General features: G+C 41.2%; 1 protein-coding gene across 1 annotated transcript in view; it reads right to left on the bottom strand.

Moving 5' to 3' along the window:
- LOC139745909 (probable RNA-binding protein 19) overlaps nucleotides 1–23,075 on the bottom strand; it is a 190,914-nt gene that overhangs the window by 49,276 nt on the left and 118,563 nt on the right. Inside the window, exons 10-11 of the mRNA XM_071656577.1 lie at nucleotides 15,420–15,598; nucleotides 7,987–8,170 (exon numbers count right to left, since the gene is read on the bottom strand). Coding sequence (XP_071512678.1) covers nucleotides 7,987–8,170; nucleotides 15,420–15,598 — 363 coding nt within the window. The remainder of the gene's footprint in view (nucleotides 1–7,986; nucleotides 8,171–15,419; nucleotides 15,599–23,075) is intronic.

Genomic DNA, 23,075 nt, shown 5'->3' with positions numbered 1-23,075 from the left:
TTCACCATGATTCATACATACACTGAATATTCTTACCAGCCAATCAACAACACAGTCACCCCCTTTTTTTTGATAAATCCCACTGCAACATCATACAAACCCATTGCCTTACCTGCTTTCATTTCCACAGAGCTTTCACACCTCTTCTCTGTTTACCAAGCCTTTCTTCCTGACCCTCTCTCTTCGCACACCACCTCAACCAAAACACCCTAAATTTGCCACTCTATCATCAAACACATTCAACAAACCTTCAAAATACTCACTCCATCTCCTCCTCACTTCATCACTACTTGTTATTATCTCTCCATTTGCCCCCTTCACTGATATTCCCATTTGTTCTCTTGTCTTATGCACTTCATTTACCTCCTATCAAAACATCTTTTTATTCTCCCCGAAATTCAATGATACTCTCTCACACCAACTCTAATTTGCCCTCTTTTTTACCTCTTGCACCTTTCTCTTGACCTCCTGCCTCTTTCTTTTATACATCTTACAGCCATTGCACTACTTCCCTGCAAGAATCATCCAAACGCCTCTCTCTTCTCTTTCACTAACAACCTTACTTCTTCATCCCACCCCTCACTCCCCTTCCTAATCTGCCCGCCTCCCACCTTTCTCATGCCACAGGCATCTTTTGCACAAGCCATCACTGCTTCCCTAAATACATCCCATTCCTCAACCACTCCACTCACATCATTTCCTCTCACCTTTAGCCATTCTACACTCAATCTCTACTGGTACTTCCTCACACCAGTCTCCTTTCCAAGCTCACTTACTCTCACCACTCTCTTCTCCCCAACATTCTCTCATCTTTTCTGGAAACCTCTACATAGCTTCACCTTTGCCTCCACAGGATAGTGATCAGACGTCCCTCCAGCAGCCCCTCTCAGCACATTAAGATCCACTGACTCTCACCACTCTCTTCTCCCCAACATTCTCTCTTCTTTTCTGGAAACCTCTACAAAACTTCACCTTTGCCTCCACAGGATAGTGATCAGACTTCCCTCCAGCAACCCCACTCAGCACATTAAGATCCAAAAGTCTCTTTTACACACTTATCAATCAACATGTAATCCAATAACATCCTCTGACCATCTCTCCTACTCACATATGTATACTTATGTACATCTCTTTTTACACCGGGTATTCCCAATCACCAGTCCTTTTTCAGCACACAAATCTTCAAGCTCTTCACCACTTCCATTTACAACAATGAACACCACATGTACACCAATTATACCCTCAACTGCCACATTACTCACCTTTGCATTCAAATCACCCATCACTATAACCTGGTCTTGTGCATCAAAGTTACTAACACACTCACTGAGCTGCTTCCAAAAAACTTGCCTCTCATGATCTTTCTTCTTATGACCAGGTGCATATGAACCAATAATCACCAATCTCTCACCATCCACTTTCAGTTTTACCCACATCAATCTAGAATAAACTTTCTTACACTCTATCACATACTCCCACAACTCATACTTCAAGAGTAGTGCTACTCCTTCCTTTGCTCTTGTCCTCTCACCAACCCCTGACTTTACTCCCAAGACATTCCCATGCCACTCGTCCCCTTTACCCTTGAGCTTCGTTTCACTCAGAGCCAAAACATCCAGGTTCCTTTCCTCAAACACATTACCTATCTCTCCTTTCTTCTCATCTTGGTTATATCCACACACATTTAGACACCCCAGTCTGATCTTTCAAGGAGGATGGGCACTCCCTGCTTGACTCCTTCTTCTGTTTCCCCCTTTAGAAATCAAAATACAAGGGAGGGTTGCAGCCCCCACTCCCGCACCCCTTAGTCACCTTCTACGACACATGGGGAATACATGGCAAGTATTCTTTTTCCCCATCCCCATCAAAGTAAAACCCCACATATATCATGAGACAGCTTTTGCTTGTAACCTTTGATGTGGGACTTTATCGAATGCTTCTTGAAAATGTAAACACAATACATCAACTGCACTGTTATCATCATACGTACTGATCACATAAAAAAATCAAGAATATTTGTCAGACATAAGTGATTTCATTGGAAATCATGCTAAAAAATCATTTGTTGGCTGATGGTTTTCATCTGTTCTTGGCACTACCTCCCTAACAGGATATCTGCCCTGCATGCTTCCTTGTTAGCATCCTTTTTCGATGCTCAAAAAAAAATGATACTTTCTCATCTTTATATATAAAACTAACTTATAATCTTTGTTCATAATAACAGACAAGAATGATCCTGTCTCACATTAACTGTTATTATCATTGTTATGATACTTAACCACCATCTCCCGTGTAAGCGAGGTAGCGCAAGGAAACAGATGAGGAAATGGCCCAACCCACTCACATACACATGTATGTACAAAAACGCCCATACACACACATATACATTTCAACATATACATACATATACATACACAGACATATACATATATACACATGTACATATTCATACTTGCTGCCTTCATCCATTCCCGTTGCCACCCCACCACACACAAAATAGCACACACACACAAACACATACACACACCTGTGCGAAGTAGCACCAGGAAAAGACAAAAAAAGGCCACATTTGTTCACACTCGGTCTCTCCCTGTCATGTGAAATGCACCAAAACCACAGTTCCCTTTCCACATCCAGGCCCCACAGAACTTTCTGTGGTTTACCCCAGACACTGATTCAATCCACTGACAGCACATCAATCCAGGTATACCACATCGTTCTGATTCACTCTATTCCTTGCAAGCCTTTCACCCTCCTGTATGTTCAGACACCGAATGCTCAAAATCTTTTTCACTCCATCCTTCCACCTCCAATTTGGTCTCCCACTTCTCCTAGCTCCCTCCACCTCTAACACATATATCCTCTTTGTCTATTTTTCGTCACTCATTCTTTTCATGTGTCCAAACCATTTCAACACACCCTCTTCTGCTCTCTCAACCACACTTTTTATTACCGCACATCTCTCTTATCCTTTCATTACTTACTCAATCAAACCACCTCACACCACATATTGTCCTTAAACATTTCATATCCAACACATCCACCCTCCTCCACACAAACCTATCAATAGCCCTTGCCTCGCAACCACATAACATTGTTGGAAATACTATTCCTTCAAACGTACCCATTTTTGCTCTCCGAGATAACGTTCTCACCTTCCACACATTCTTCAACTCTCGCAGAACCTTCACCCCCTCCCCCACCCTGTGACTCACTTCTGCTTCCATGGTTCCATCCACTTTTAAATCCACTCCCAGATATCTAAAACACTTCACTTCTTCCAGTTTTTCTTCATTCAAACTTACCTGCCAATTAACTTGTCCCTCAACCCTACTGTACCTAATAACCATGCTCTTATTCACATTTACTTTCAACTATCTTCTCTCACACACTTTACCAAACTCAGTCACCAGCTTCTGCAGTATCTCACCCAAATCAGCCACCAGCACTGTATCATCAGCGAACAACAACTGACTCACTTCCCAAGCCCTCTCATTCACCACAGACTGCATACTTGCCCCTCTTTCCAAAACTCTTGCATTCACCTCCCTAACAACCCCATCCATAAACAAATTAAACAACCATGGAGACATAACGCACCACTACCGCAAACCAACATTCACTGGAAACCAATCACTTTTCTCTCTTCCTACTCGTACACATGCCTTACTTCCTTAGTAAAAACTTTTCACTGCTTCTAGCAACTTACCTCCCCCACCAAATACTCTTAAAACCTTCTACAAAGCATCTCTATACACCCTATCACATACCTTCTCCAGATCCATAAATGCTACATACAAATCCATCTGTTTTTCTAAGTATTTCTCCTATACATTTTTCAAAGCAAACACCTGATCCACACATCCTCTACCACTTCTGAAACCACACTGCTCTTCCCCAATCTGATGCTCTATACATGCCTTTACCATCTTTGATTATTTATCATACGATCACAGAAATAAAATCCTGCAAGGAAAAATGCAGTTTTATTTAACCACATGTTAGATTCCACATCAGGAGTCAATTGTAGTAAAATGATGATGAGAGAAAGGACGTGCAGGATCTGATGTCTAGAAAAACATGAGCCTTAACTCTTGCACTGGAGCTTGTCGTAGAGGGCGACTAAAGGGGACGGGAGCGGTGGGCTGGAAACCCTCCCCTCCTTGTATTTTAACTTTCTAAAAGGGAAAACAGAAGAAGGAGTCACGCGGGGAGTGCTCATCCTCCTCGAAGGCTCAGATTGGGGTGTCTAAATGTGTGTGGATGTAACCAAGATGAGAAAAAAGGAGAGATAGGTAGTATGTTTGAGGAAAGGAACCTGGATGTTTTGGCTCTGAGTGAAACAAAGCTCAAGGGTAAAGGGGAAGAGTGGTTTGGGAATGTCTTAAGAGTAAAGTCAGGAGTTAATGAGAGGACAAGAGCAAGGGAAGGAGTAGCACCACTCCTGAAACAGGAGTTGTGGGAGTATGTGATAGAGTGCAAGAAAGTAAATTCTAGATTGATAGGGGTAAAACTGAAAGTTGATGGAAAGAGATGGGTGACTATTGGTGCATATGCACCTGGGCATGAGAAGAAAGATCATGAGAGGCAAGTGTTTTGGGAGCAGCTGAATGAGTGTGTTAGTGGTTTTGATGCACAAGACCGGGTTATAATGATGGGTGATTTGAATGCAAAGGTAAGTAATGTGGCAGTTGAGGGAATAATTGGTATACATGGGGTGTTCAGTGTTGTAAATGGAAATGGTGAAGAGCTTGAAGATTTATGTGCTGAAAAAGGAATGGTGATTGGGAATACCTGGTTTAAAAAGCGAGATATACATAAGTATACGTATGTAAGTAGGAGAGATGGCCAGAGCACATTATTGGATTACGTGTTAATTGATAGGCGCACGAAAGAGAGACTTTTGGATGTTAATGTGCTGAGAGGTGCAACTGGAGGGATGTCTGATCATTATCTTGTGGAGGCAAAGGTGAAGATTTGTAGGGGTTTTCAGAAAAGAAGAGAGAATGTTGGGGTGAAGAGAGTGGTGAGAGTAAGTGAGCTTGGGAAGGAGACTTGTGTGAGGAAGTACCAGGAGAGACTGAGTACAGAATGGAAAAAGGTGAGAACAAAGAAGGTAAGGGGAGTGGGGGAGGAATGGGATATATTTAGGGAAGCAGTGATGGATTGCGCAAAAGATGCTTGTGGCATGAGAAGCGTGGGAGGTGGGTTGATTAGAAAGGGTAGTGAGTGGTGGGATGAAGAAGTAAGATTATTGGTGAAAGAGAAGAAAGAGGCATTTGGATGATTTTTGCAGGGAAAAAATGCAATTGAGTGGGAGATGTATAAAAGAAAGAGGCAGGAGGTCAAGAGAAAGGTGCAAGAGGTGAAAAAGAGGGCAAATGAGAGTTGAGGTGAGAGAGTATCATTAAATTTTAGGGAGAATAAAAAGATGTTTTGGAAGGAGGTAAATAAAGTGTGTAAGACAAGGGAGCAAATGGGAACTTCAGTGAAGGGGGCTAATGGGGAGGTGATAACAAATAGTGGTGATGTGAGAAGGAGATGGAGCGAGTATTTTGAAGGTTTGTTGAATGTGTTTGATGATAGAGTGGCAGATATAGGGTGTTTTGGTAGAGGTGGTGTGCAAAGTGAGGGGGTCAGGGAAAATGATTTGGTAAACAGAGAAGAGGTAGTAAAAGCGTTGCGGAAGATGAAAGCCGGCAAGGCAGCAGGTTTGGATGGTATTGCAGTGGAATTTATTAAAAAAGGGAGTGACTGTATTATTGACTGGTTGGTAAGGTTATCTAATGTATGTATGATTCATGGTGAGGTGCCTGAGGATTGGCAGAATGCTTGCATAGTGCCACTGCACAAAGGCAAAGGGGATAAGAGTGAGTGCTCAAATTACAGAAGTATACGTTTGTTGAGTATTCCTGGCAAATCATATCGGAGGGTACTGATTGAGAGGGTGAGGGCATGTACAGAGCATCAGACTGGGGAAGAGCAGTGTGGTTTCAGAAGTGGTAGAGGATGTGTGGATCAGGTGTTTGCTTTGAAGAATGTATGTGAAAAATACTTGGAAAAGCAAATGGATTTGTATGTAGCATTTATGGATCTGGAGAAGGCATATGATAGAGTTGATAGAGATGCTCTGTGGAAGGTATTAAGAATATATGGTGTGGGAGGCAAGTTGTTAGAAGCAGTGAAAAGTTTTTATCAAGGATGTAAGGCATGTGTACGTGTAGGAAGAGAGGAAAGTGATTGGTTCTCAGTGAATGTAGGTTTGCGGCAGTGCTGTGTGATGTCTCCATGGCTGTTTAATTTGTTTATGGATGGGGTTGTTAGGGAGGTGAATGCAAGATTTTTTGGAAAGAGGGGCAAGTATGCAGTCTGTTGCGGATGAGAGAGCTTGGGAAGTGAGTCAGTTGTTGTTCGCTGATGATACAGTGCTGGTGGCTGATTTATGAGAGAAACTGCAGAAGCTGGTGACTGAGTTTGGTAAAGTGTGTGAAAGAAGAAAGTTAAGAGTAAATGTGAATAAGAGCAAGGTTATTAGGTACAGTAGGGTTGAGGGTCAAGTCAATTGGGAGGTAAGTTTGAATGGAGAAAAACTGGAGGAAGTAAAGTGTTTTAGATATCTGGGAGTGGATCTGGCAGCGGATGGAACCATGGAAGCGGAAGTGAATCATAGGGTGGGAAAGGGGGTGAAAATTCTGGGAGCTTTGAAGAATGTGTGGAAGTCGAGAACATTATCTCGCAAAGCAAAAATGGCTATGTTTGAAGGAATAGTGGTTCCATCAATGTTGTATGGCTGCGAGGCATGGGCTATGGATAGAGTTGTGCGTAGGAGGGTAGATGTGCTGGAAATGAGATGTTTGAGGACAATATGTGGTGTGAGGTGGTTTGATTGAGTAAGTAATGTACGGGTAAGAGAGATGTGTGGAAATAAAAAGAGTGTGGTTGAGAGAGCAGAAGAGGGTGTTTTGAAATGGTTTGGTCACATGGAGAGAATGAGTGAGGAAAGATTGACCATGAGGATATATGTGTCAGAGGTGGAGGGAACGAGAAGTGGGAGACCAAATTGCAGGTGGAAAGATGGAGTGAAAAAGATTTTGAGTGATCGGGGCCAGAACATGCAGGAGGGTGAAAGGCGTGCAAGGTATAGAGTGAATTGGAATGATGTGGTATACCGGGGTTGACGTGCTGTCAATGGATTGAATCAGGGCATGTGAATCGTCTGGGGTAAACCATGGAAAGTTCTGTGGGGCCTGGATGTGGAAAGGGAGCTGTGGTTTCGGTGCATTATTACATGACAGCTAGAGACTGAGTGTGAACAAATGGGGCCTTTGTTGTCTTTTCCTAGCGCTACCTCGCACACATGAGGGGGGAGGGGGTTGTTATTCCATGTGTGGCGAGGTGGCGATGGGAATAAATAAAGGCAGAAAGTATGAATTATGTACATGTGTATATATATGTATATGTTTGTGTGTGTATATATATGTGTACATTGAGATGTATAGGTATGTATATTTGCGTGTTTGGACATGTATGTATATACATGTGCATGTGGGTGGGTTGGGCCATTCTTTCGTCTGTTTTCTTGCGCTACCTCGCTAACGCGGGAGACAGCGACAAAGCAAAATAAATAAATAAATAATTTCTTACAGAATAGAATTGCTCACTACTATAAAAAACTAGACAAAAAATACTAAGCCAGAAGATAAATTCCTGGTAGTTGATATCTTGAAGGATACCTTGTGGATGGCTGTCCTGCAAATTTCATTACAACGATGGCTGTTATATCAAATTTTGTCAGGTACTGTCAAAGGGGATGAAAGGGCTAGCCTTATTCATAGAACCTGTATATTGGATAATTGATGGACTAATTATTGGGCAACTGGACTATCAGGCATAGAAATGATAAAGATGATTACTACAGAGCTCTTGCAGGGTCATGATCAACTACAAGCAGTTCTCAAAAAAGATTTAAAAAATAATTTGTCCTACAGACCAGAAATATTCTCCTTTTCTTGAGGAAGACCTTTTTCCTTCTGTGGCTTCATGGTGAATTCTGTTTTAAATATCTGCACTGGAGCCCATTCTAGGTAGAGAGGGGAGTACTTGAATCTTGAGTAGGCCAACTTGCGAAATGCATTCTTTGCTTCACCCGGATTCAGGTACTCAATAATACCTAGATGAACAAAAACCAGTATAATTAACATATGGGATCATGACTACTATACAAATGAATAAAAACAAAAAACATCTAATCCCTTTTATTGCAAAAATAAATTCTAACCCTTAAAAGGTGGTCAACCTCACACTAAGTTCACTATTTGGATGGCAAGCAACATCATATGAAGTTTCAACTCCTGCTTTTGTTTTTGTATGTACAGGAGGAATCTACAGAATTAACCCACCTTGTAAAGGTTTAAGTGCAATAGAATAGCATCACTATAGTCTAGTTTTCTATTTATAATATACTTATCATTCATTATACTTTGTCGCTGTCTCCCGCGTTAGCGAGGTAACGCAAGGAAACAACTCACCCACATACACATATACATACCTTTACATTTCAACGTATACATACATATACATACACAGACATATACGTTTATACACATGTACATATTCATACATGCTGCCTTCATCCATTCCCTCCGCCATCCCGCCACACATGAAATGGCACCCCCCTACCCTGCATGCATGCAAGGTAGTGCTAGGAAAAGGCAAAAAAGGCCACATCCGTTCACACTCAGTCTCTACCTGTCATGTGTAATGCACCGAAACCACAGCTCCCTTTCCACATCCAGGCCCCACAAAACTTTCAAAGGTTTACCCCAGATGCCTCAGATGCCCTGGTTCAATCCATTGACAGTACATCAACCCCAGCATACCACATCATTCCAATTCACTCTATTCCCTGCACGCCTTTCACCCTCCTGCATGTTCAGGCCACAATCGCTCAAAATCTTTATAACTCTATCCTTCCACCTCTAATTTGGTCTCCCACTTCTCGTTCCATCCACCTCTGACACATATATCCTCTTGGTCAATCTTTCCTCACTCATTCTTTCCATGTGACTAAACCATTTCAATACACCCTCTTCTGCTCTCTCAACTACACTCTTTTTATTACTACACAGAGCATCAGATTGGGGAAGAGCAGTGTGGTTTCAGAAGTGGTAGAGGATGTGTGGATCAGGTGTTTGCTTTGAAGAATGTATGTGAGAAATACTTAGAAAAGCAAATGGATTTGTATGTAGCATTTATGGATCTGGAGAAGGCATATGACAGAGTTGATAGAGATGCTCTGTGGAAGGTATTAAGAATATATGGTGTGGGAGGCAAGTTGTTAGAAGCAGTGAAAAGTTTTTATCGAGGATGTAAGGCATGTGTACGTGTAGGAAGAGAGGAAAGTGATTGGTTCTCAGTGAATGTAGGTTTGCGGCAGGGGTGTGTGATGTCTCCATGGTTGTTTAATTTCTTTATGGATTGGGTTGTTAGGGAGGTGAATGCAAGAGTTTTGGAAAGAGGGGCAAGTATTCAGTCTGTTGGGGATGAGAGAGCTTGGGAAGTGAGTCAGTTGTTGTTCGCTGATGATACAGCGCTGGTGGCTGATTCATGTGAGAAACTGCAGAAGCTGGTGACTGAGTTTGGTAAAGTGTGTGAAAGAAGAAAGTTAAGAGTAAATGTGAATAAGAGCAAGGTTATTAGGTACAGTAGGGTTGAGGGTCAAGTCAATTGGGAGGTAAGTTTGAATGGAGAAAAACTGGAGGAAGTGAAGTGTTTTAGATATCTGGGAGTGGATTTGGCAGCGGATGGAACCATGGAAGCGGAAGTGGATCATAGGGTGGGAGAGGGGGCGAAAATTCTGGTAGCCTTGAAGAATGTGTGGAAGTCGAGAACATTATCTCGGAAAGCAAAAATGAGTATGTTTGAAGGAATAGTGGTTCCAACAATGTTGTATGGTTGCGAGGCGTGGGCTATGGATAGAGTTGTGCGCAGGAGGATGGATGTGCAGGAAATGAGATGTTTGAGGACAATGTGTGGTGTGAGGTGGTTTGATCGAGTAAGTAACGTAAGGGTAAGAGAGATGTGTGGAAATAAAAAGAGCGTGGTTGAGAGAGCAGAAGAGGGTGTTTTGAAATGGTTTGGGCACATGGAGAGAATGAGTGAGGAAAGATTGACCAAGAGGATATATGTGTCGGAGGTGGAGGGAACGAGGAGAAGAGGGAGACCAAATTGGAGGTGGAAAGATGGAGTGAAAAAGATTTTGTGTGATCGGGGCCTGAACATGCAGGAGGGTGAAAGGAGGGCAAGGAATAGAGTGAATTGGAGCGATGTGGTATACCGGGGTTGACGTGCTGTCAGTGGATTGAATCGGGGCATGTGAAGCGTCTGGGGTAAACCATGGAAAGCTGTGTAGGTATGTATATTTTGCATGTGTGGACGTGTGTATATACATGTGTATGGGGGTGGGTTGGGCCATTTCTTTCGTCTGTTTCCTTGCGCTACCTCGCAAACGCGGGAGACAGCGACAAAAAAAAAAAAAAAAAAAAAAAAAAAAAAAAAAAAAAAAAAAAAAAATCTCTCTTACCCTTTCACCACTTACTCGATCAAACTACCTCACACCACATATTGTCCTCAAACATCTCATTTCCAGCACATCCACCCTCCTTTGCATAACCCTATCTATAGCCCATGCCCCACAACCATATAACATTGTTGTAACCACTATTCCTTCAAACATACCCATTTTTTTTTTTGCTCTCCAAGATAACATTCTCACCTTCCGCACATTCTTCAACACTCCCAGAACCTTCACCCCCTCCCCCCATCCTGCGACTCACTTCCACTTCCATGGTTCCATCCGCTGCCAAATCCACTCCCAGATATCTTAAACGCTTCACTTCCTCCACTTTTTCTCCACTCAAACTTACCTCCCAATCAACTTAACCCTCAACCCTACTGAACCTAATAATCTCGCACTTTTTCACATTTACTCTCTGCTTTCTTCTTTCACACACCTTACCAAACTCAGTTACAAACTTCTGCAGCTTCTCACCCAAATCAGCCAACAGTGCTGTATCATCAGCGAACAAAAACTGACTCACTTCCCAAGCCCTCTCATCCACAACAGACTGCATACTTGCCCCTCTCTACAAAACTTGCATTCACCTCTCTAACAACCCATCCATAAACAAATTAACCAACCATAGAGACATCACACATCCCAACCACAATCCGACATTCACTGGTTTTTCTATACCACCTGCTTTTCCTGCCTTAGTGAGACAGCACTGAAAGGAAACAAACAATGACCTCATCTGCACACATCTATTCACCTTGATGTCATGTGAAATGTACTAATGTGGTTCAATGCACTGCCAAACCCCAAAGATTATTCAATGGCCTACAATGATAGCTTCATATGCCATGGTTCAGCCCACTAACAGCATATAGCTCACATATACAACTCTCATCCAGTTCATTGTATCTTTGCACACTTATAACCCTTGAATGTTCAGACCCCAGTACCCTAAAGACTCCTTCAATCCATCCTTCCATCTCCTTGGTCGACAAAGAATATAACATCAATACAAAAACTGAAATCTAAGATGGCACAAAAGTAGTATAGACAAATAATCCTGGAACATCTAATTAACAAAAGCACACAAAAAGCTAGATTGGATTTGTGCCAGGTAAAAGTACATAAACTCAAATCTCAGTTTTTACAAAAAAAAAAAAAAAAAAAATGAAATTGTTGCAAGAAAAGAGAATGAAGCCTACTTTTCTAGACTTTGGTGAATCCTTCTGACAAAGTAACCTATGGAGTTTTATTTTAGAAAGTAATCAAATACAATATCAAAGGTAAACTAAAATTATGGATCACAGAATATCTAACAGTACAATTAATTGAAATAGTAGCAAATGGAACTATGAATGAAAAGAAAGACATTCTCATGGGTGTACCATAAGCAATGGCATTATCAGCTTCACTTCTTTTTTAAATAATTATATTACACACTAACAGAAAGGTAAAAGAAAATTAAGATGTTATGCAGTTAAAGGAGGAGACAAAGAAAAAATGCAAAAAGGCCTTCATATAAATTATAAAAAGGAAGAATGAAACCTGATACGTGATTAAAAAGTTTAGCAAATAAATCATTGAGCAGTTAACAATACTTTTGCAACTCCCTACAGTGGCTCAATAAAAAAACAAGAAAATGAAAAGATGAAGATCTAGAAGACGTCATAAATGATAAGATAGTACTATGAAAATGAGAACTTTCATAACGATGACGATGAAAATGCTGATGATGAAAATGCTCAGTATGTACATAAGATGCAGAATTGAACACTGCTAAACCACTGTCAAACAAATAGAAATTGAAAAGTTAAAGAAAATTCAGACACACTTTCCAAACAAGATCAACGAATGGAACATAAGAACTACTCTACCATGATATGTTGAAAGAATTAAAACTCTACATTTCAGAAATATGAGGAAGACATATAATGATCTACATTTGACAACAAACTGAGGGCATCAGGTAAAATGATCTCAATCTATAAGCATCACAACAAGGAAATAAACAAGTTTTGAAGAATGAAAAGCAGCTTCTCTCTTGGGCTGTCCTGCAAGCTTTGAGAATCTCTAGGATCTCCAGGATCCCTATCTTTCACTGAGGTAAATAACTCCAATTCCTTGTTAACCATCAATTCAGTGCTAGAAATCTGCTGCCCCATTCTGGATCCATCCACTGACCGATCAGCAATTTCTATTTAAGTGATATCATTGTCCCATTGGCCACTGGTACTGAACTGCCTCATAATTCTTGAAACATAGACATCACCCAAAGGTGGTCACCGTCATTTTAGAGAAAAAATTTCCAAACAAAGAGGAAGATGGATGGCAAATGACCCATAAAAATTGTTCACAAGATTCCAAACCATAAAAACTGTTCACAAGATTCCAAACCATAAAAACTGTTCACAAGATTCCAAACCATAAAAACTGTTCACAAGATTCCAAACCATAAAAACTGTTCACAAGATTTAACTCCACAGAGAAACAACTTTCTATTCTTCAAAACTTAATTTCTCTCCAGTGTTGGATTGTCTTGCAAACCTTGAGAGCGTACCAATACTTAGGGAAGAAAGTGAGGCATCTTGTTATCTTGTGGCACAGCGGGGTCCATCTGCCTTAGAGGCAGTAACTCCAGTGCCACATTAAGTTGGTCCTCACCATAAAGAGAAAGGTGTTTTTAACAAAATGTGTTAGAGGAATACCAGAGACATCTATCATTGATAAAAGGTTCCTCAGAAAGGCCAAGGGGAAGGCTATCTTCCTAAAATCATGGCTGTACCATGCAGGCCAGGTTGGGCCAACAAAAAAAGTCTCACAATCCAGGGAGAGATGTTCCTTGCTAAGATTGATTTTATGCTTCCTGGGCTAGTGAATGGATGTTTCCTTAATTGTTTCAAATGATCTCTATAAATTTTCCCAAGAGAATTAACTAAGCAAAAGGTAGGCAATTCTCTAGTTATGGTCTTCCAAAACTAGATCAATTTCTAAATGTTTCATTTTCTCCTAAAATCACCCATCATTAATACCCGGTCTCTTGCATCAAAACTGTTGACACACTCTCTCAGCAGCTCCCAAAACACTTGCCTCTCATGACCATTCTTTTCATGTTAAGGTGTATAAGCACTAATAATCACCTACCTCCTGCCATCCACTTCATTTTAACCAACATCAGTCTAGAATTCACTTTCTTACACTCTTTCAGACACTCCCACAATTCCTGCTTCAGCAGTAGTGCTAGTCCTTCACTAGCTCTTGTCCTCTCATCAATCCCTGGCTTTACTCCTAAGATTTTTCCAAACCTTTCTTCCCCATTACCCTTGAACTTTGTTTCACTTAAAGCTAGAACATCCAAGTTTTCTTTCTCAAACATACTAAGTATTTCTCCTATCTTCTCAACTTGGTTACATCCACACACATTCACACACCCTAACCTCAGACTTCTAGGAGGATGAGACCTCCTCACTTGACTCATTCTATTTTAACTTACAGAAAGTAAAAATATAAGGAGGGGAGGTATTCCAGCACCCTGCTCCAACCCCTTTAGTCACCTTCTATGACACACAGACAAATGAGTCACATAAAACATGTGATTCTGGAATATGCAGGTTGCCACATAGAAAATATAACATGAAGTACATTTCTTCATCAAGGTTAGGCCAGGTTAGAATGAGCACGGGTAGCTTTTAAAGACATACAGGTCTTGTAAGGGGCATGACCTCATAAAGAGAGGATCAGGCCTTGAAATATTCACCTTCTTTCCTCCCACTTACACACATGCCTTATTCTCCTGGTAAAATCTTAATGCACTAGCTAACTTTTCATTTACCCCATATATTCATAGCACCTTCTGCAAAAATCCTCTGTCAAACCAACCATATGCTTTCTGCAAACACATAAATGTATGATTCACTTTCTTTTTTTGTGTATTTCCATTATCTATCTATAGATAGATATCTATATCTCTGACACCTGTTCCCTTATAGAACTCCCTTAAACGGGTTGTCATGGGAAAAGAGTCTGCTTTACTGGAGGACTCCAGTGCTGCTGCTTAGCCTTTTAGTGCCTCACCCTTAACAGGCCACTGGCAGAGGGCAACTCTAGCAGTGTTTCCAGAGGCTCCTATCTACTGTTCCTACTGTCTATATCTACCAAGTATTTCTTACACAAATTCCTCAGAGCAAACACCTTTTCACTATATCCTCTAACTCTTTTGAAGCAGCAGTGCTCCTCCACAGTCATATGTTCTATAAATGTCACCACCCACTCAACTATTACTTTCCCAAACACCTTACCAGGGATAATTAACAAAATTACACTTCTGTAATTTGAGCCATACAGTTCAAGTAAAACCATACTCAGATTACATGTTACAGCAATTAAAGCTAGATTATATACAGTATCATGATGAAAATCTGAAACACTCAGTTGTACTGCTGATCAGAGGCTAACTCTGCAGTACCATCATAAAATTCTTCAGCATACAATTCTAAGCACAACAGCTACCAAAGAGAATGAAGAGGCAAATCCACAAAGCCACAAATAATAAAATCATTTGTATCAGGAATGTCTCATAACAATTCTTCACGTTATTATATGCGTATATGAGTGGTTGGGCCATTCTTTGGTTGTTTCCTTGTGCTACCTCAGTAATGTGGGAAACAGCAATTAAGTATAATAATGAAACAAATTATCCTTGAAAGATTTTGTATGACCTTGGCTGGTTGTTCTTCGATTTTGACCTCTTGATTGGACAAATTCTTGCAGCAAGAGGCAAGGACACTGTTAACAAATTGAAATATTCATGTCTTGAAGATTTTTTTAGCCAGTACATGTAACATCTTACCTGACATACCAGAAGGAGGCAGAACTACTCGACCTATTTCTCCATACTGGCTGAAGATTTCTGACAATTCTTGAGCAGCAGTTTTAGCAGGAAGATTCTTCACTAGAATAACTGTGTTGGATCGCTGTACACCTGGGCTTGAGAATGCCTCCAAGGATACTCCATTATCTTCCAGAAACCTAATAGGAGAGCAAAATATGCCGTCATGACCTATACTGTTGTTCATTAACGAAAAAGACTGAATAAAATCAACTTTTACTCCAAGACACTCATCAAAATATTCAAAGAGCAGCAGCAGCTGAGTTAGGTGTTATAACTGCTTTGTCCAGCTTAAGATGACCAACATAATTTCAATGTAAAATTCTTAAAAGAATAAGTAGCCTATCCCTACATGACTGGTGTCTGAATTCTATCTATCTATCTATCTATCTATCTATCTATCATAATATCCACTCATAGTTTTTATGAGGATGATTGGATATATGGAGTCTCCATCACTCATAAACATATTCAACCCATGTCAGTATCTTTAAATGAAACATGCACTTCCATGCTTATATACGTAATTCTTGCTTTTCACAGTGGACACAAAATTTATTCTATTTATCTGTTCATTATACTTTGACTCTGTCTCCCGCGTTAGCGAGGTAGCACAAGGAAACACATGAAAGAATGGCCCAACCTACCCACATACACATGTATATACATACACGTCCACACGCACATATACATACCTATACATCTCAACGTATACATATATATACACACACAGACGTATACATATATACACATGTACATAATTCAAGAGTTTTGGAAAGAGGGGCAAGTATGCAGTCTGTTGTGGATGAGAGAGCTTGGGAAGTGAGTCAGTTGTTGTTCGCTGATGATACAGCGCTGGTGGCTGATTCATGTGAGAAACTGCAGAAGCTGGTGACTGAGTTTGGTAAAGTGTGTAAAAGAAAGAAAGTTGAGAGTAAATGTGAATAAGAGCAAGGTTATTAGGTACAGTAGGGTTGAGGGTTAAGTCAACTGGGAGGTAAGTTTGAATGGAGAAAAACTGGAGGAAGTGAAGTGTTTTAGATATCTGGGAGTGGATCTGGCAGCGGATGGAACCATGGAAGTGGAAGTGGATCATAGGGTGGGGGAGGGGGCGAAAATTCTGGGAGCCTTGAAGAATGTTTGGAAGTCGAGACCATTATCTTGGAAAGCAAAAATGGGTATGTTTGAAGGAATAGTGGTTCCAACAATGTTGTATGGTTGCGAGGCGTGGGCTATGGATAGAGTTGTGCGAAGGAGGGTGGATGTGCTGGAAATGAGATGTTTCAGGACAATATGTGGTGTGAGGTGGTTTGATCGAGTAAGTAATGCAAGGGTAAGAGAGATGTGCAGTAATAAAAAGAGTGTGGCTGAGAGAGCAGAAGAGGGTGTTTTGAAATGGTTTGGTCACATGGAGAGAATGAGTGAGGAAAGATTGACCAAGGGGATATATGCGTCAAAGATGGAGGGAAAGAGGAGAAGTGGGAGACCAAATTGGAGGTGGAAAGATGGAGTGAAAAAGATTTTGAGTGATCGGGGCCTGAACATGCAGGAGGGTGAAAGGCGTGCAAGGAATAGAGTGAATTGGAATGATGTGGTATACCAGGGTCGACGTGCTGTCAATGGATTGACCCAGGGTATGTGAAGCGTCTTGGGTAAACCATGGAAAGTTCTGTGGGGCCTGGATGTGGAAAGGGAGCTGTGGTTTCGGTGCATTATTACATGACAGCTAGAGACTGAGTGTGAACGAATGTGGCCTTTGTTGTCTTTTCCTCGCGCTATCTCTCACACATGAGGGGGGAGGGGGTTGTTATTTTCATGTGTGGCGGGGTGGCAATGGGAATGAATAAAGGCAGACAGTATGAATTATGTACATGTGTATATATGTATATGTCTGTGTGTGTACATATATGTATACGATGAGATGTACAGGTATGTATATTTGCGTGTGGACATGTATGTACATACATATTGGACATGATGTATATACATATGTATGTGGGTGGGTTAGGCTATTCTTTCGTCTGTTTCCTTGCGCTACCTCGCTAACGTGGGAGACAACGACAAAGCAAAATAAATACAAATAAATAAAAATAATACTTTTGTTCTAGTTTCAAGGGATCTAAGTCTTCTTTTGCGAAAGACAACATCTTCATGTTAAGACCATACTGTACACTAAAGTTTTTACATCATATGTTGCTGGTCCACATCAGGAAAAGAACTCTTCCTCTCCTATTCTAATCTTTAATTTGGCAAAGTTTGACATGCTCAGCCCTGTTTTTTCAAAACTTAAACCTACAGTAAAATCTGAGCACATGGTCAGAAAAAAAAAAAAAAAAAAACTGAAGCAAAAACTATCTTTTGGTTGTTTTGACTTTCAACCTAGAGCATGAAGTAAGGTACCATCTTTAAGCCCAAGTAGTATTATAAAATTTATGGACTTAAATTGGCAAAAATGGATCCATAAGAGGGAACTTTCTACTTTACTATCCTGTCTCCAACTACACAAATTAAAAATTTATGAATTCTATTACAGTAATGTCCTTCAGTACATAACCTAGTAATAAACCTTCAGTTGTTCTCTCACCTGACTTCCTCAAGTAATCCCAAGTACAACCAAAGATCTGTTAAGGTTCTATAAGAAACCATCCTATGAAGAAATGCAAAGATTTGCCCTAAACAGACAACTTCCAGCTTGGTTCCCCTATTGAATCAGTGATACAATAAAAGGGGTATGAAACTCTTAGTCCATAGGGTCTGTCTTTGGCACCTCCACCACAACATAGGGATGCAAGAAAATCACTTAAAAGATGTACAGAGCACCAGCAGCAATTAGCATTCTGAGCACAAACACAATGCTAGGTTGAGTTTCCACATGAAAACAGTCCCATGAAAAATTACTAGGACTGCATCTAGGTTTATAACTTTCAACCTGGTTCCCAAGCATGAACACTACACCACAAAGAATAAAAGGTCTCAGGCTTTGGGGCCAGTCTTTGCCACCTGCACCAGTGCCAGGGTTACAATTTGTTTGGACTCAAGCCAAACTTTTAGCTTCACATAGTTTCTGTGTCAACCCCGGTATACCACATCGATCCAATTCACTCTATTCCTTGCCCGCCTTTCACCCTCCTGCATGTTCAGGCCCCGATCACACAAAATCTTTTTCACTCCATCTTTCCACCTCCAATTTGGTCTCCCACTTCTCCTTGTTCCCTCCACCTACGACAAATATATCCTCTTGGTCAATCTTTCCTCACTCATTCTCTCCATGTGCCCAAACCATTTCAAAACACCCTCTTCTGCTCTCTCAACCACGCTCTTTTCATTTCCACACATCTCTCTTACCCGTACGTTACTTACTCGATCAAACCACCTCACACCACACATTGTCCTCAAACATCTCATTTCCAGCACATCCATCCTCCTGCGCACAACTCTATCCATAGCCCACGCCTCGCAACCATACAACATTGGTGGAACCACTATTCCTTCAAACATACCCATTTTTGCTTTCCGAGATAATGTTCTCGACTTCCACACATTCTTCAAGGCTACCAGAATTTTCGCCCCCTCCCCCACCCTATGATCCACTTCCGCTTCCATGGTTCCATCCGCTGCCAGATCCACTCCCAGATATCTAAAACACTTTACTTCCACCAGTTTTTCTCCATTCAAACTTACCTCCCAATTGACTTGACCCTCAACCCTACTATACCTAATAACCTTGCTCTTATTCACATTTACTCTTAACTTTCTTCTTTCACACACTTTACCAAACTCAGTCACCAGCTTCTGCAGTTTCTCACATGAATCAGCCACCAGAGCTGTATCATCAGCGAACAACAACTGACTCACTTCCCAAGCTCTCTCATCCCCAACAGACTTCATACTTGCCCCTCTTTCCAAAACTGCTGTCAGTGGATTGAATCAGGGCATGTGAAGCGTCTGGGGTAAACCATGGAAAGCTGTGTAGGTATGTATATTTGCGTGTGTGGACGTATGTATATACATGTGTATGGGGGTGGGTTGGGCCCTTTCTTTCGTCTGTTTCCTTGCGCTACCTCGCAAATGAGGGAGACAGCAAAAAAAAAAAAAAAAAATATATATATATATATATATATATATATATATATATATATATATATATATATATATATTCTTTCTTTCAAACCATTCGCCATTTCCCGCATCAGCGAGGTAGCGTTAAGAACAGAGGACTGGGCCTTTGAGGGAATACCCTCACCTGGCCCAATTCTCTGTTCCTTCTTTTGGAAAATTGAAAAAAAGAAAAAAAAAAAAACAAAAAACGAGAGGGGAGGATTTCCAGCCCCCCGCTCCCTCCCCTTTTAGTCGCCTTCTACGACACGCAGGGAATACGTGGGAAGTATTCTTAATCCCCTATCCACAGGGATAATATAAATATATATTCTTTTTTTTTTTTTTTTTTTTTTTTTTTCATACTTTGTCGCTGTCTCCCGCGTTTGCGAGGTAGCGCAAGGAAACAGACGAAAGAAATGGCCCCCCCCCCCCCCCATACACATGTACATACGTCCACACACGCAAATATACATACCTACACAGCTTTCCATGGTTTACCCCAGACGCTTCACATGCCTTGATTCAATCCACTGACAGCACGTCAACCCCTGTATACCACATGACTCCAATTCACTCTATTTCTTGCCCTCCTTTCACCCTCCTGCATGTTCAGGCCCCGATCACACAAAATCTTTTTCACTCCATCTTTCCACCTCCAATTTGGTCTCCCTCTTCTCCTCGTTCCCTCCACCTCCGACACATATATCCTCTTGGTAAATCTCTCCTCACTCATTCTCTCCATGTGCCCAAACCATTTCAAAACACCCTCTTCTGCTCTCTCAACCACGCTCTTTTTATTTCCACACATCTCTCTTACCCTTACGTTACTTACTCGATCAAACCACCTCACACCACACATTGTCCTCAAACATCTCATTTCCAGCACATCCATCCTCCTGCGCACATCTCTATCCATAGCCCACGCCTCGCAACCATACAGCATTGTTGGAACCACTATTCCCTCAAACATACCCATTTTTGCTTTCCAAGATAATGTTCTCGACTTCCACACATTTTTCAAGGCTCCCAAAATTTTCGCCCCCTCCCCCACCCTATGATCCACTTCCGCTTCCATGGTTCCATCCGCTGACAGATCCACTCCCAGATATCTAAAGCACTTCACTTCCTCCAGTTTTTCTCCATTCAAACTCACCTCCCAATTGACTTGACCCTCACCCCTACTGTACCTAATAACCTTGCTCTTATTCACATTTACTCTCAACTTTCTTCTTCCACACACTTTACCAAACTCAGTCACCAGCTTCTGCAGTTTCTCACATGAATCAGCCACCAGCGCTGTATCATCAGCGAACAACAATTGACTCACTTCCCAAGCTCTCTCATCCCCAACAGACTTCATACTTGCCCCTCTTTCCAGGACTCTTGCATTTACCTCCTTTACAACCCCATCCATAAACAAATTAAACAACCATGGAGACATCACACACCCCTGCCGCAAACCTACATTCACTGAGAACCAATCACTTTCCTCTCTTCCTACACGTACACATGCCTTACATCCTCGATAAAAACTTTTCACTGCTTCTAACAACTTGCCTCCCACACCATATATTCTTAATACTTTCCACAGAGCATCTCTATCAACTCTATCATATGCCTTCTCCAGATCCATAAATGCTACATACAAATCCATTTGCTTTTCTAAGTATTTCTCACATACATTCTTCAAAGCAAACACCTGATCCACACATCCTCTACCACTTCTGAAACCGCACTGCTCTTCCCCAATCTGATGCTCTGTACATGCCTTCACCCTCTCAATCAATACCCTCCCATATAATTTACCAGGAATACTCAACAAACTTATACCTCTGTAATTTGAGCACTCACTCTTATCCCCTTTGCCTTTGTACAATGGCACTATGCACGCATTCCGCCAATCCTCAGGCACCTCACCATGAGTCATACATACATTAAATAACCTTACCAACCAGTCAACAATACAGTCACCCCCTTTCTTAATAAATTCCACTGCAATACCATCCAAACCTGCTGCCTTGCCGGCTTTCATCTTCCGCAAAGCTTTTACTACCTCTTCTCTGTTTACCAAATCATTTTCCCTAACCCTCTCACTTTGCACACCACCTCGACCAAAACACCCTATATCTGCCACTCTGTCATCAGACACATTCAACAAACCTTCAAAATACTCACTCCATCTCCTTCTCACATCACCACTACTTGTTATCACCTCCCCACTTGCGCCCTTCACCGAAGTTCCCATTTGCTCCCTTGTCTTACGCACTTTATTTACCTCCTTCCAGAACATCTTTTTATTCTCCCTAAAATTTAATGATACTCTCTCACCCCAACTCTCATTTGCCCTTTTTTTCACCTCTTGCACCTTTCTCTTGACCTCCTGTCTCTTTCTTTTATACACCTCCCACTCAATTGCATTTTTTCCCTGCAAAAATCGTCCAAATGCCTCTCTCTTCTCTTTCACTAATACTCTTACTTCTTCATCCCACCACTCACTACCCTTTCTAATCAACCCACCTCCCACTCTTCTCATGCCACAAGCATCTTTTGCGCAATCCATCACTGATTCCCTAAATACATCCCATTCCTCCCCCACTCCCCTTACTTCCACTGTTCTCACCTTTTTCCATTCTGTACTCAGTCTCTCCTGGTACTTCCTCACACAGGTCTCCTTCTCAAGCTCACTTACTCTCACCACCCTCTTCACCCCAACATTCACTCTTCTTTTCTGAAAACCCATACAAATCTTCACCTTAGCCTCCACAAGATAATGATCAGACATCCCTCCAGTTGCACCTCTCAGCACATTAACATCCAAAAGTCTCTCTTTCGCACGCCTGTCAATTAACACGTAATCCAATAACGCTCTCTGGCCATCTCTCCTACTTACATAAGTATACTTATGTATATCTCGCTTTTTAAACCAGGTATTCCCAATCATCAGTCCTTTTTCAGCACATAAATCTACAAGCTCTTCACCATTTCCATTTACAACACTGAACACCCCATGTATACCAATTATTCCCTCAACTGCCACATTACTCACCTTTGCATTCAAATCACCCATCACTATGACCCGGTCTCGTGCATCAAAACCACTAACACACTCATTCAGCTGCTCCCAAAACACTTGCCTCTCTTGATCTTTCTTCTCATGCCCAGGTGCATATATATATATATATATATATATATATATATATATATATATATATATATATATATATATATATATATTATCCCTGGGGATAGGGGATTAAGAATACTTCCCACGTATTCCCTGCGTGTCGTAGAAGGCGACTAAAAGGGGAGGGAGCGGGGGGCTGGAAATCCTCCCCTCTCGTTTTTTTTTTTTTTCAAAAGAAGGAACAGAGAATTGGGCCAGGTGAGGGTATTCCCTCAAAGGCCCAGTCCTCTGTTCTTAACGCTACCTCGCTAATGCAGGAAATGGCGAATAGTTTGAAAGAAAGAAAAGAATATATATATATATATATATATATATATATATATATATTTTTTTTT

Source organism: Panulirus ornatus, chromosome 63 (assembly GCF_036320965.1).
Source record: "Panulirus ornatus isolate Po-2019 chromosome 63, ASM3632096v1, whole genome shotgun sequence".
Taxonomy (NCBI): domain Eukaryota; kingdom Metazoa; phylum Arthropoda; class Malacostraca; order Decapoda; family Palinuridae; genus Panulirus; species Panulirus ornatus.
This window is presented reverse-complemented; position numbering and strand designations above follow the sequence as displayed.